A 13,811-nucleotide genomic window follows, 5' to 3' on the forward strand; every position below is an offset into this window, starting at 1 on the left:
CTCCGCCGGGCTCCGGTTGCAGGGAGGAGCCCTGGTTGGCCGTGCATGACTGTGCCAAATGCCGCGGCGTTGCTCTAAACGCCACAGCGGCACGGAAAGAAGGGAAAGCAAAGGTGGCGGAAGGTCTCCCGATACGAAGTGCCCCACCAACGCCGAAGTCAACGCAGGCAGCACCATATCCGGGTATGCAACAAAAGTACTTCCTAACGGCAAGCCCCCCCCCCGCCATTCCCCCCCCCATTTTGCATGTTTAATATAGGCCTTAATTTGGGGGGAGGGGCTTAATTTGATTTTATGCCTATAAAACATGCTGGGACTTCCTATTGGGGGAGGCTGTATTGTTGGACAAACACAGTATATAACAGGAAAGATGTTTGCTAAAGATGGAGCTGACTCCTGTTATTTATTTATTTTTATCTGGAAAGCAGGGCTTAAGACTTATTCCTGTTCTATAGAAGTGATCACTCCTTTCAGAGGCAAATCACATATTTTCTCTTGATACAACTTGAAGGGCAAACACAAAACATAAATAAGGAAGAGAAGATAGTCTAGGAAAGAGAGCAAGATGTAATGCAAATTATGCCTGTCCTAGTGATCTGATTGGATTGCTGAAGACAAGCTGCAGCCAAGAGGCAGTGTGATAGCTGAATATTAGAACCCAGGAGCATTCAGGCTTAAGCAGTTGCCCAGACTCGTAGGTGGGCTGATCCAAGAGGTAGAAGAACTTCTGGAGACAGTGATGCAAAAACAGAGGAGTCAAGCATCCCTCTCAGCTTTATTGATTTAACTATGGCACTTTTTAAAGATGGAGTAGGTATCAGGTAGGGTTGCTCATGTGAAAAAAAATGAAGAAGGGGAAGAAGGAAAAACCCTAGGAAGTCAAAGTGGCTATTATGTATCTGAAACCCCTGGCAAGTTAATCTGTTCTGCAGGTGGTTGGGAATAAGGCATATTTGTGAGGGTGAGCAAGCAGGGGATGCTGCTATAATATCATCTTCCCAGATGTATGGCAGATCTCTTCTGGAGGTGATTGGTCTCATTGCAGGGGTGATTGAGACTCTTAATATGGGAATCCCACAAATAGATATTTACAAGGCAGCACCAGAGTGGAACCAACTAAATTCATGAAGCATTATGAGGTAGATAGGTTTACCTCTGCAGATGTAATCGTTGGGCACATAATGCTATAGAGCAGGGGTGTCAAACTCGCGGTGTCACGTCATCATGTGACGTATCACGACTTCCCCCCCTTCGCTAAAATGGGAGTGGGAGTGGCTAGCGCGTGATGCATCCGGCCCGTGGGCCGCGAGTTTGCCATCCCTGCTGTAGAATCTGTTTTAACTTCTGTTAGCCATTTCTGGGAATGCTGCTGCAGTGTAGCCCTTTCATGTTGGGTTCATCATTTATGACTTAACAACAGTAGTTGGACTTGATATGAAATACATTCCTTGTCACTGATCTACCAAAAAGTGGAAAGATCCAGAGATGTTTCAAGAGGGACCAAGCGTTAATTACTGTTCTGTGTTTGCTATTATAAATTTTTCTTTCATTTCCCAATTATTTTTGCTGGTGGCAATGTTTTATATTGTTACAGTGAATTAGTTAATAAATGAAAAACGGAATTACAATCAGCTGAAGTCATGCATGCTGCTGAAAGGAGGGGTTTCTTCCATGGGACAGGAAGAAGTCTTAAGTTCTGCAGTTTTGCTAGAAGAGATAGAATTAACCCATTCTGTTGAACTTTTCAGTAACCAGAAGGTTTTTCATGGTTAGTCAGATTATATTTGTGTAAAATCCTGAGGAATTTAGAAATTCTATCCACTATCTGAAAGTTTCTCAACTAATGATACATCATTTCTCAAAGATAGCTATTTTTATATTTCTGTTCTCAAATGGAGGGCAATTTTTATACATTATGCATTCTGACAGTGGAAATAGAGATTCTTGGATTATATTCAAGACTGAGAGGCATTCACGCAAGAAGCAAACCTGGTAACACAACCAGATGGTTGTCTCTATAGCTCAGTGTAAAGAACTAAGGAAATCCAAGAGACTGCCGTGTAATTTTCAAGAGGCAAAAGTGACCTAAGGCGTAGACTTGGGATACCACATCACTGGTTGAATAAATCCTGATTTTACACATAAATGACGGTCATGCCAATAAGTGCTACAGGGAGAATTCAAGAAACCAAGTGATATCATTATTATTTATTGAAATCTTACAGGGGTCTCATGAATATAGCTTAAAATCCTTTTTAAAGTTTTTTTTTGTAAAGTTTGTATAATTCATTCTAAGGATTTGGGTAGTAAGCTGATAGTCTGCTCATTCTCAAGCAAAATCCTGGTAGCATAAAAAGCATAGCCAAAATCTGGTATTCAAATAGCGTTGAAGTAGTTAAAACATTTTGGGCATAGTTTATTTGCATAATATATTAAATGCCCCAAAGTGGGCATGTTTGCCAATTTAAGATGCTACAAAATTGCAATTAGAAGACAGAAAAATAAAACAAGATGAAAAGTGAAACGAAAAATAATTGAATGAAATTCCAGAGAAATGTTCAAAGTTCTTAAACAAGTGAAGCACAAGGGGTATAAATCAGTGTAGCTGATATGGCTAGAGTACATGTGAAAACAATCTTGGAATTATACTTCATCTCAAGTTGATTAGGTGGTAGTAATATGAATGACTGCTAAAAAGGCAACTGCTTCTTTACCCTGCTTCAGTAAATGTTGATTATAGGAAATAATTCCATTGCATCATATTTATGTGTGTGTGTGTGTGTGTGTGTGTGTATCTCCCCCCACTCTCTTGGATGTGGATGGACAAAGAAGTATATCAAATTAGAGGAAATAATGTTCTAGTTGAATATGTAACATCCATTTGATAGAGTAACCAGTTAGGAAATTGACCTCAGTGACTGAAATGGCCTCTTTCAACTTGAGTAATTTTATGAATAACTTTAAAAATCTGCTTTTAAAAAGCTAATATAGCAGTTGAAACTAGGAGCTATGTTTTTCTTTATCCTATTATTCTGTCTTTCTTTTTTGGTTCTATATAGTTAGGCTGTATTAATAATCACTTCCTTTCTGCTATTGTCACTTGCTGATTGATTCCAATCACAAGTTTGCTGTCCTCCCCTTTATTGGTCTCCTTTATCCAAGCCTGGCAAAGGTCTGTTGTCTTAAAGGGGAAGTTGGCTATCATGGTTCCTCTTTCCTTCCAGATTTTATTCCCCCCAACCCCTTTCTGAAACAATATAACGTTTGTCATCTATTTCAGTGAGAATTATTTTTGCAGTGCTTTCTTCTGTTGGCTTCCGTCTTATTTTTGAAGGCTTTCTGGAAGATCTTTTCTGAGTACCATCAATGTTTCCCTTCTACATTTCTGGGCTTTTTTCCTCTTATCCAGAGTTGTTCTCCTTCTTCTGGCATCTCCCACTCCTGACATTTTCCTGCTTGCCTACCTACCAGTGCTCCAACTAACTTTTGAGACTGCAGATGAGGGAGGAAAAAAACTTCCCATTTTTTTCTTCCCAGCTCATCTACCCAGACCCTTAGACTATAATCTGCCATTATCCAGTTTACTTTGACTCATTCTGTCTGGGCTCTTTTGTGTGCATCCGGTACTGTTGTATTGACACCTAAAGGTGGTGTATCTTTCATGTTTCTCTCTGCTGTCTTGGAACTCCGTAGGCTTTTCTGACCTCTTTGCAGTCAGCATATTTGCACATGTATGTATATACACACACACATATATTTTCTCCTTTCCCAGCATTCATGCTTTTACACAGGCATATTGTGTTATAGATATTAATTCAGTAACTTGAAAATAATTGTTGCAACACTGTGATATAAGGATTCTTTCAGAGGTTTTACAAGAAAATTGTCAGAACGACATCTTTTAAATTTAATATAATTTTAAATTGCTTCAGTTTAATCTTCATAAAACACATGCTTTTACATTGTATGGTTCACATGTAGTGCTACTCAAACACAAAAGCATATGAAACAAAATGGAAAGTTGGTGTTTTTATTTTATTTACTAGGTTCAAGATGTTGTCCCAATCACTAGCTATGATACTGCAGGATCATTCTTACTGCTGGGCTGCAACAATGGCTCCATATATTACATTGGTAAGCTCAGAAATCTCTCACCCAACTTTGAGAATTAACTTCACATTTCAATCCTTTGGGTTATTTCAAACAGGGGTCCCCAACTGCTGGTCTTCGGACTGGTACGGGTCCTTGGCCCATTGGGAACCAGTTCCCACAAGCTTCATTTGCGCATCCGTGGGACGATTGCATGTGAGAAAAATCACCACTCCCCTCTGCCGCCACTGCTAATGCAGATCTGTGAAGCCAGAAAGTTTGGGGACCGCTGATTTATGGAGGTTTTACTTTTATTTCTTGAAAGTATTTTTTCAGGAATTTTGTTGTAAACATTTTAAATATCTGAAATGGTTGCATTCTAAAATAATTTATATATGTCTTTATTTTGCAGATATGCAGAAATTTCCATTACGAATGAAAGATAATGATCTTCTAGTGACGGAACTTTATCACGATCCCTCTAATGATGCCATAACTGCACTTAGTGTTTACCTTACACCCAAAACAAGTTTGTACCATCTTGATAGAATTGATACTGAATATGATAGTGTCAAACCATCCTGGTCTCAACTTTAAAAATATTAAATGTTCCTTCAGTTTTGTTCTTTAGTTATCCATACACGAAATATTTGTGATTCATTTAGAATTAATAAGAAAATTAAGGCTGTAATGCATCTTACTATAGATTTGTTATTCAGTTATGGATTTTATATATTTGGAAATGTCATTCTACCCCTTATGCTAGTATACTCAATGCTACAGTACTTGGAAGAGAATTTATTACTATTGCTATGCAATAAAATTGAAAACTTCTCTTCAAAACAATTTTTCCTCAAATGACAATATTTTAAAAAATATCTGAATTTCAAAATGTCACTTGTTAATTTTATACTATACTATTAGTTTATAAGTTAATTGTGTTGATTTTATTATTAGGGTAAAGGTTGAAATGTATAGTCCTGTGATGGCGAACCTATGCCACGTGTGCTGGAAGTGGCACGCAGAGCCATCTCTCCAGGCATGCGAGCAATCATCTGTTGCTCTTCCGGGTTCTATCGTGCTGGTCAGCTGTTTTTTACACGCGCAACAGCACCGGAAACTGGAAGAGCAGCTGCCCGGCATGCATGCACGCACCAGGAAGATGATTTTCTGGTTTGTCACCTGGTCTTCCGGTTTCTGCATGCGAGCGCGAAGACCAACTGGCTAGTGCACATGCATGTGCTGAAAACTGGAAGATCATTTTCCTGGTGCACGCATGTGCATTGGGCAGCTGCTCTTCCAGTTTCCGGCAAACACACACATGCACACTTGCTCCCATTTTGGCACTCGGTGCTGAAAAGGTTCACCAACGCTGGTATAGTCTATCAGAAGTGTTTGTCTTGTACATAATTTCAACAGTATTTTCAATATTTGAAATATGCATAATATATGGGAAGAGTGCTACTTGTGAACTATAAGTGCAATAATTGCTGAAATAATCTTGTAAAAGTTAAATGTAAACACCACATCTTTACTGAACAGCACTCCTGCACCATCTTGGGCAAATATAATTTATTAAAATAATTTCTGTTTCACATTTTTGTATAGGTGTAAGTGGCAATTGGATTGAGATTGCATATGGCACAAGCTCTGGAGCTGTACGTGTAATTGTGCAACATCCAGAAACAGTTGGTTCAGGACCACAACTCTTCCAGACTTTCACAGTTCACCGTAGTCCTGTTACAAAGATCATGTTATCAGAAAAACATCTCGTGTCAGGTAATTTTGTCAGACTAAATGGCTTCATAACCTTTTTCTATTATGTACTCTTTTTAAAAAAAAATTCCAAAGCTCAAAAGAAAAAAAATGAAACAAGAAAGAATATGCATAAAGGCCAGCCTCCATTTATGTCTCTTAGTTATGTCGAATTTAAGGTATTCAGTGAATTTATAGCCATAGAAGCATCCTAACCCTAAATGAAAAAGAAGTTTATTTTGTGTTATTTTTCACATTTCTGATCCTTGTTTTTGTCAGGCAGCGCTCGTCATGAATTGAGTCACTAGTTACTATCATCCTCTTTCTCTTAATGAAGGGCATAACTACATCTCTTGCAGCTTTAGAGTTCTCCTGATCCAATTTCTGTATCACAGTATCCATTTTTTTCTTCCCCCAAAGGCTCAGACATTGTCTTTTTTTCCCCCCTTGAGAGGACTGAAAGAATTAACCCTGACCCACCCAACATTTGTTTACTAGGTTGTAAAAAGTAGAAAAAGGAAGATTTAGTACCGGTATTATTATTCAAAAATACCAATTGGTTTAAGTCTGAGGTAAAATTAGGATGATAACCTCTGCTTCTTTTTATGGTTATTTTCCTTCTAGTGTGTGCTGATAATAATCATGTCCGGACATGGACAGTGACACGTTTTAGAGGAATGATTTCAACACAGCCAGGATCCACTCCTCTGGCATCATTCAAAATTTTGTCCTTGGAGGAAACTGAGAGTCATGGAAGTTACTCTGCTGGAAATGATATAGGTAAATGAGGCATTCCAGGTAAACTGCAGTTATTAGAATAGTGGTTTAGAAGACTAGCTCTATGGAGATCTCCACCTGCCTGCAGATTCTACTGTGGGGTGTGGAGAAGTGTACCAATTCTGTTGTCTAAAGGTTACTGAAATCCTGTCTTCCTACTTCATGCTCAGCAGGCAAAGAAAGATTAGGCACATATGGATATTAAACCATTTTTGTGCATGCCTATTTCCTTCAACTCAGCTCTACTGAATTGGCAAACATTCATATAAGGCTTCTGAGAAAGATGCCAAATTGTCCACGTAGGACAAATATTAAAACAGGCCAGCGTAAAGAGCAGGAGGGGTGGTTACATTTGTTACAAAGAAGCATAACAACATAAAAGATCTAAATATAGGATATCAAGGATATAAAAAATGAACATCAAAAACAAGCTATACAAATTTAGCAGTTATAAAAGATACACATTTTTGAAACAACTATGTATACTATGTGTGTACATTATAAAAAATACAAACATGAAAGTCTAAAATTGAAGAATGTGAGTGTTAGATGGGTGTAGAGAAGTATAAAACGTTAGTACGTGGAAGACAATATGAAACTATAATCTGCACTTTGGGGTAGTTGTTTGAGAACTTTTGCAGGAATGATTAGCAACTTATGCACAGAACTCTATGGTTCTTTTTTAATATTTCACCTAACTCTTGTATACAACTGAACATCAGTGCTTTCTATTTGGTCTCCTCTTCCAGGTCCATTTGGTGAGCGTGATGATCAACAGGTATTTATCCAAAAAGTTGTTCCCATCACCAACAAACTTTTTGTGAGACTCTCTTCTACTGGAAAAAGGTAAGCTGTGCAGTTACAATGCTACTGATTAATTCAGGAAATCAGTTATTGTTTTTTAATTCTCTGAGTTAAAGGAGAGTATTTTGGTATTTTGCTTTTAGCCTTCACATTCTTATAGACTTTTAATTATATCTTTTATTTTAGTGCTTTCTTCTATTCCTTCCATAGGCTAGCGTGTAATGCTGCCTTTATTAAAAATATGAGTTGCCTGGCCATTTCAAAGTAAACAAAATCCAGAGTTGTGGAAAGTGTCTTTGAAAATTTAGTTAAAGAGCATAGTATGGCTAATATAACCATGGCAGCCAATTAGTATTAAGCCATTCCCCTACTCCAGGCTAGAAACCAGTGAGACTCAAAGCAGCCCATCCTTTCTTAATGGTTAATCTTGTAATGAGTAAAATTCTTTAATAGAAGGAATCTACTTTGTATTTATGTTCATTTCATAAAATCATAAGCAAGCATTAGAGAAATTAATCAGGAGTGCATCTTCCAAACATCTACCTTATCCTTTCGACAACTTGTCAGTTTTAAAGCAAATAAAAATAGATAGCTATAATATGGCCAGAAGCTTCATTATCACTTGAATAATATTACATTGGAATATAATAATATAATATACTATAAATCACCATGATTTATTGTTCTAGGCAGGCTTAGGAAGAAAATGGGATATAGTTATTAAAATTAATGTTATATTAGGGTAAATTTGAATGTAGTAATTCAAAGTCTGTTAAACTTTGACCTCTTTATTTTCTCATTTTCTTTGATTACTATGGAATAGTTTAATCAACACATGTCTTCTATGTTAATTAAGCCTGCGTTCCTATATACTCATTTTATCCTGGAAATAATTGTATTGGTTATTTGTTTCCATGGTAGCAATTTGCAGTATGTGCAATCAATTGTTACACATCTTTTTTTTACACATTTTGTTTTGAACTACTGTGGATCCATCCATTTTGGAATAAAAAGAAATGACTCTTAATTAGGCTGCCATGGCAATAGGCCTCTTCATGCATGTGTAAATAGAAAGTGAGACTTGATGAAAAGCATATAATTTTCTGCCCTCTGTAAGAGATGAATCTCCTTAGTCACAAAAATTCAGCTTTTAAAAGATCCCTTTGGCAGTGACCATGCTATCGGGCAACAACCACACGGAAGCAAACCTAGTCAAAGCAAAAAGAAGCTTGTCTTCCCCAGGTAGATCCAGCTTCTCTGTTCTCTGTCCCCAAAGGCTGGCAACAGCAGTATTCTGCAATTGAAGCAAGATAGTTGAAGCATGCTAGCCTATTCCACAAAGCTGAACCAGTTAAAAGACACTACAAATACTTGTTGAACAATGGATCCCAAGACCATGGTCACTGCAGTTCCTTGCAGGAAGTGAACTGTAAGCTCCAAGACACTATCTGTTTTTTCAAAAAAAAAAATCAAGCTAAGTTCTGCTGTCTCCAAAAGTAGTTACATTGATTATTTTTATTATGTGCCCTGATCTTATATGAAGCAAGAAGCTTACCAAGTGACTAACAAGTTTGCAACACTTTGATGCAAATCTTTAAGGGCTAAAAAATAAGTGTGTTATCCCCCTTTCCTTTGGCTAAGAAAGATTGGTGACCATTTTATTTTCCTTTAAAAAAAAAAAAGAACTATATTGATCTGAAACTTGGGAAATACCAAGTTTTCTTTAGAGCAAACAAGAGCCTTATTAAATATTTTCTTTATCTGATGAAAGCCTCTATGTCAGGCAAGGTCCTGTTACCATAATATCCTACCTCGTGAGATGTTGCAAGAAGAACCGTCTGCCATGTGAGTGCCTGAAAAGTATCAGCTAAAATAGAGCCTACATCGAGGCTGCAAGGTTAACATGAGATCCAATATGAGAACCAGTATTGCAGAAGACAATAAATTTCCCTTTAAATTAACATGAATGAGATATTAACAGGAAAGTTCACTTATTTCACTACCTAACACTGTTGGCCCTCCTGAGTATGTTCAGCTATTCTAACTTCTCAGGAGGGTCATGAAGTAGTAGCTTCAAATCTCAAAGTGGTTGTAGTTGCTTCACATCAAAGGGATTGCATACTCTTAATACAAGGCCCATTTAAGAGTCTGGCCAAATTACAATTCATTCCTGATGACAGGACAATGCATCATACTTAAGCTACCCCTAAACATTGATCATGACTCACCAAACCTGCTAGGATGGTTCAACAGCTAACACTGTGCCAGTACTGAGCAATAATGTGTTGGTATCCATCAGAAATGTACAGAAAAGCTGGTGATCACTTAACTATAGAATAGCTTGTAAACACTAAGTAGTTTCTTGAGTGCCTATTGAAATTCCAGCGAAATGCACAAGCATTTTAAAAAGAATAAAAATACTTCCAGTAAATTTGCATGAAAATATTTTCTTTTACTTACTGAGATTGTTTAAAAAGAAATTGAACTCACCTATGCAAGTATCATCTTTTCCCAGTAACTTGCCAATTAAAAACTGTGATATTTACATTAAATATCCATTTTATAAAAAATGTTGATAATTTTCAGAATGCACACACAGGTGTATGCCAAACTGCATTTGTGAAAGTGGTATGTGCAATCATGTGAAACCATCCTCTCTCTCTCTCTCTCCCTCCTCACACCACTGCCACTGCCAGTCCACCAAGCTGGAAAGGTTGGGGACCACTGGAGTACAGTACAAAGGGGCATCTCGGGCAAAAGCTACTTCAGCACATTTGTATATATTTCCCGAAAATAATACCTGATCTATATTAACTTTTGCTCCAAAAGACGCATTAGAGCTTATTTTCCCATCAGTTCTTATTTTCAGGGAAAGAAGGTACTAAATGTGCCTGTCTGCTGACGATCTTAATAACTGGGGCTTATATTACGAGCATCCTGAAAAATCATGATAGGGGTTATTTTCTGATAAGGTCTTATTTTGGGAAAAACATGGTAGCTCAGACAGATCTGTTAAGCAAATGCCTTATAAGCCTTGATATGGAAATGTGTTAAGTTAATCGTGGGAAGTGCTGTGCCATGCTAAACTGTCAATAACTTTTTGATTTTTGTCTATTTTAACCTGTAATGTCTTTAGTTAAAGGAAATATTTTTTTTGCCTCAAAGAATGTTGTGAAGACACATAGTATAAGTTTAAGATTCCAGGAGACAAATTTCAAGGGCAGTTTGATGATACACTTTGAAAATGCTTAGTTGTGTCCAATAAACTCTTAAACGCGTGGCTTAATAAATACAGAGATATACAAAAGCATATAGAATAGTCATTTGAGAACTTTTCCCTTTCATAGTTAACCCAGGGATGGTTCAGGGGTTCTTTGCTTGAACAACAATCTCTAATCTTTGGATAATAGGAAAGAGTTTTATACAAACATTAAGTAGAATCTGTGGCAGATTTTCTTGCATTTTGAGATTCTAGAGCATGATTGTGGCTTTATTTTCAGGTGAATAGGTACATATAATTACAATTTATGGATATAGTACTAATTTGTAAGTGTTAATTTGAAGGTGAATATCTGATTGAGAGAATGTATATGTCACGGCCTATATGTTTTAGCAAATTGGTGGTTGATATGCTGCAGTCTCTTTTTTCCCCCAATAGGATATGTGAAATTCAGGCAGTTGACTGTACTACTATTTCCTCCTTTACTGTGCGTGAATGTGAGGGATCCAGCAGAATGGGCTCAAGGCCACGGCGTTACCTCTTCACAGGGCACGTTAATGGCAGTATTCAGATGTGGGACCTAACTACGGCAATGGATATGGGTAATAAATGTGAAGAAAAAGGTTAGTTGTCTTGAATGCAACAGTTTTCAATAGAGCTTGAATTGATTCCAGTTTTCTATTACTTAATTTTTATTTTATTTTTTTTGGAGTAGTGGTTGTGTCTTCCATATTTTTATTATTTTGTTTTGACATTTTGTACATTATTCTTAAACTGCAAATATTTAAATTTATTTATTTAACATTAATAAAGGAGATATTCAATATATATTGTTTTTGAATGTTTAGATGATTATTTGATCTCTATCTACTTATCATACATCCATCATCTATCTGTCTGTCTGTCTGTCTATCCATCCATCCATCCATCCATCCATCTATCATCTCTCTCTCTCTCTCTCTCTCTATCTATCTATGTATGTATGTATGTGTATGTATGTATGTATGTATGTATGTATGTATGTATGTATACTAAACTCTTCAGTGCATATTAGGTACAAAATGCTAACTAAATTTAGTTTCTCAATGTATATATGGATCTGTCTTCTGTCTCCAAGATGTGGGTGGTCCTACTGAAGAAGAATTGCTTAAACTTCTGGATCAGTGTGATCTGAGCACATCTCGCTGTGCAACCCCCAATATCAGTCCAGCTACTTCAGTAGTCCAGCAAAGCCGACTGCGTGAATCAAGCTCTAGGTAAGCTTTACAAATTAAGTTTGCATATATGTGGATGGCAAGATTTAAGCTAGATCTTTCCTTGTATAAGACTTCATTTTATCCCGCTGTTTACTTAAAAGTTAATACTCTAACATTTTGCAAACTGTGCAGTATAGATAGCATATAAAGAGTTCCTAGCGTGTGCCTGTGTGAATTATGTAATTTGCTTATCCATATAGTAGTGATCCCAAAGAATAATGAATAATTTATGATTTTTGCATGAAAATAAAAATAATCCAAATTTCTAGTTAGTAAATTTGTTCAATTTGACGTGCTCAATTTATTAATTTAATTATTTAAAAAGCTTCAAATGTTTTCAGCCTCCAGTTACAGCACCGGGAAACAATCCACGAAACCGCTACATATGGCTCCATACGGCCATATAGGGAGAGCCCCTTACTAGCCAGAGCCCGCCGGACGGAAAGCTTTCACAGCTACAGAGAAATTCAGCCTTTTAATTTAAGTAAAACCATGGTAGACAAAGCTGTTCCTCAGAATGGCAGCTGGAGTCCTGTACAGGCAGAAGGGAAAAGAAATGGTGAAAACATAGCTGACAAAAAAGCTTCAGCCTTAGCACTTGAGATAAGAATGGCCAGAGTGCCAGATGGAGGAACTGAACTTCAGAAAGGGTCTGAAAGCATATTAGAATTGAAAAAAAGAGGAAACGATGAAGACAATGAAACCAAAGTAGACTGCAAAAGGAAGAGTGGATTTGAAGGAGGTGGTTTCCTTGGAAGAAAGAAAGGACCACATCTTGTGGTGTCTTCACCAAACATTGTAGAAGGAAGTTCTGAGGTATTTGGTACAGCTTCCCCATCTCCTACAAAGACAACAGTTTCTCCACGGCATAAGAAAAGTGACTCATCTTGCCAGGATTATACCTTATGAAATTACCTTGTGAAAAGAAAAGACGTCTGTATCCCACATGTGTATCAAACATTTCTCACTAAACTGGACGAATTTCACATTTATGTATCTAAATTTGTATCTTTCTAATTGAAGATGAGTTTGAATTAGAATCAGACAGAATAAGGAAACACATTCTAGACAAACCAGCCTTCCAGTCCTGGTGTTTGCCTTGATAAGTTGGGCTTGAACTTCCATAATTCCATTGAGGCAGGCTGGCTTAATTATGGGGAATTGTGGGAGTTGAATCTAATTTCTCTGGAAAGTACCAGATGGAGAAAGCTGCTAAAAAAACCTGGCTTCACAGCACAATCAATGGAAGCATTTTTTAACTACTCAAGATTGGTGTTAACTTTCTGTAACTGTCTATGTGAAGTCCAGTTCTGGTACAGACGTTTTCAAGCTTTGTTTAATACAGGCTGGCATGCACTACCATTTTTGTTGTAAAGTAACTGTTTCCTAATCTTGGTTACAGATATGCTAAATATTTAAAGTTTATGGTCGGTCTATAGAGCAATTCATACTTTCAGTGTGGTTTCCATGTTGAAAATAATACTGGGAAGAATTAGGGTGTTTTATTTTATGTCTTACTTTTTCTGCTGTGCCACCAGTTTTTATTAGTATTAATAAACTTTGTATATCATCTCATGCTTCAATGTGTTGACTTAACCAAATTGAAATTCTAAATGTCTTGTCACAGATATAAAACATTACTTTGCAGATATTTATCAAATATTAAAGTACAAAGAATGTAGTCATTCTGTACATTCCTTTTAATTACAATAACATCAGTGGATTAATTCTGGAAAGATAGACCACACCTTCCTATCAAGCCATTAGTAGTTGCTCTCATAAGTGGTTTCTTGCATTTTATGAAGCTCCATGTGCCAGCTTGTGGAGTCTGCTATTATGAGATGTCACACAAATTACTTCTACAAAATTTCTATGTGGTCTGGCCTAGTCAGCAATCGGTAAGAGAGAAA

The 13,811-nt window shown here is 36.9% G+C and overlaps 1 protein-coding gene across 1 annotated transcript in view; it reads left to right on the plus strand.

The window, feature by feature from the left end:
* Positions 1-13,471, plus strand: part of KCTD3 (potassium channel tetramerization domain containing 3) — a 39,076-nt gene extending 25,605 nt beyond the window's left edge. The window contains exons 11-18 of the mRNA XM_026682737.2: positions 4,047-4,134; positions 4,502-4,618; positions 5,698-5,868; positions 6,469-6,624; positions 7,371-7,467; positions 11,084-11,268; positions 11,763-11,901; positions 12,243-13,471. Coding sequence (XP_026538522.1) covers positions 4,047-4,134; positions 4,502-4,618; positions 5,698-5,868; positions 6,469-6,624; positions 7,371-7,467; positions 11,084-11,268; positions 11,763-11,901; positions 12,243-12,810 — 1,521 coding nt within the window. The 3' untranslated portion in view covers positions 12,811-13,471. The remainder of the gene's footprint in view (positions 1-4,046; positions 4,135-4,501; positions 4,619-5,697; positions 5,869-6,468; positions 6,625-7,370; positions 7,468-11,083; positions 11,269-11,762; positions 11,902-12,242) is intronic.
* The last annotated feature ends 340 nt before the right edge of the window (positions 13,472-13,811 follow it).

This window comes from Notechis scutatus, chromosome 1, assembly GCF_049901735.1.
Source record: "Notechis scutatus isolate UNSWTSFEM ecotype Mainland chromosome 1, rNotScu1.2, whole genome shotgun sequence".
Taxonomy (NCBI): Eukaryota; Metazoa; Chordata; class Lepidosauria; order Squamata; family Elapidae; genus Notechis; species Notechis scutatus.